Below are 1070 nucleotides of genomic sequence, written 5' to 3'. Positions count from 1 at the left end.
TGACATCATAAGGGTGTTTTCGTTGTAAGGCTTTCTTTTTTAGTTGATTTTCACCTAGCAAGACTTATCGTAGATGGCGTAATAAGTCACACCCGGACAACGTCACGTTATACTGCTAGTAATAATGATAATAATAATAATAATGATAGCCCCGATGCAACACCATTTACTGGCTCTCGTGGCTTCTGATTGGAAGTGTTATTATGTACCTGTTTTGTCTTGGTGTAAAAGATGGGCTACAGCAAATATTCTGCTTAATGCCACAGATTTGCTTGTCAGTTGTCTTACCTTAACCAGTTGAACATGTCTCTTTGTGGCTGACAATATATGCATCTCTGATCACGAGCAGAACTAGTGGGAGAGCACCATAACCATCCTTAAACAACATTTATTCAGGGACCTTGTGAGCGGGATGGACTACTCGGATTGAAGAAAATTGTATCTGATCCCCGCCTGCAAGGTCATGCGCTGTTTTTTTAAATAGAGATCACCATATTATGCACATATGTTTGTGATACATGTACCTGGTGTACCCTTATTAGACGGGTAGTCATTATGGGTATACTAGGCTTCGTATATTTCACCCCAGTGCCACTTTGATGACATACACTGCTCATTAATAATAATAATAATAATAATAATAATAATAATAATAATAATAATAATAATAATGGTTTCAAATTTTGGCACAAGGCCAAGACGTTCGGAGATGGGGTAGTTAAGGTCGATTACATCGACCTCAGTACTCAACTGGTACTTTTATTGACCCCAAAAGAATAATTATAGTAGTTATCAGTATGGCTTTGTAACCTGATTACGTTCTGAGTTCAAATTCCGCCGAAGTCGATTTTGCATTTTATCTTTCGGGGTCGATAAAATAAATATCAGTTGAATATTGGGTTCGATGTAATAAACAAACCCTCTCCCACAATATTTTATGCCAAGTATTAATAGCAGAAAGGATTATGAAATATCTTACCACATGGAGCTGCATCATTGACTCTCATAAAACCGGTCGTACATTTGCCTGAAAGAGAGAGAGAGAGAGAGAGAAACAATCACTATATATA

At 37.2% G+C, this 1070-nt stretch overlaps 1 protein-coding gene across 2 annotated transcripts in view; it reads right to left on the bottom strand.

The window, feature by feature from the left end:
- The window catches only part of LOC106877335 (lactadherin), a 132226-nt gene that overhangs the window by 14748 nt on the left and 116408 nt on the right, over positions 1 to 1070 (bottom strand). For both annotated transcript variants that reach the window (XM_014926210.2, XM_014926211.2), the window contains one exon: positions 980 to 1027. In XM_014926210.2, the coding sequence (XP_014781696.1) occupies positions 980 to 1027 (48 nt within the window). The remainder of the gene's footprint in view (positions 1 to 979; positions 1028 to 1070) is intronic.

Source organism: Octopus bimaculoides, chromosome 5 (genome assembly GCF_001194135.2).
Source record: "Octopus bimaculoides isolate UCB-OBI-ISO-001 chromosome 5, ASM119413v2, whole genome shotgun sequence".
Classification (NCBI taxonomy): domain Eukaryota; kingdom Metazoa; phylum Mollusca; class Cephalopoda; order Octopoda; family Octopodidae; genus Octopus; species Octopus bimaculoides.
The sequence above is the reverse complement of the archived record's forward strand: the minus strand, read 5'-3'. Positions and strand labels throughout refer to the sequence as shown.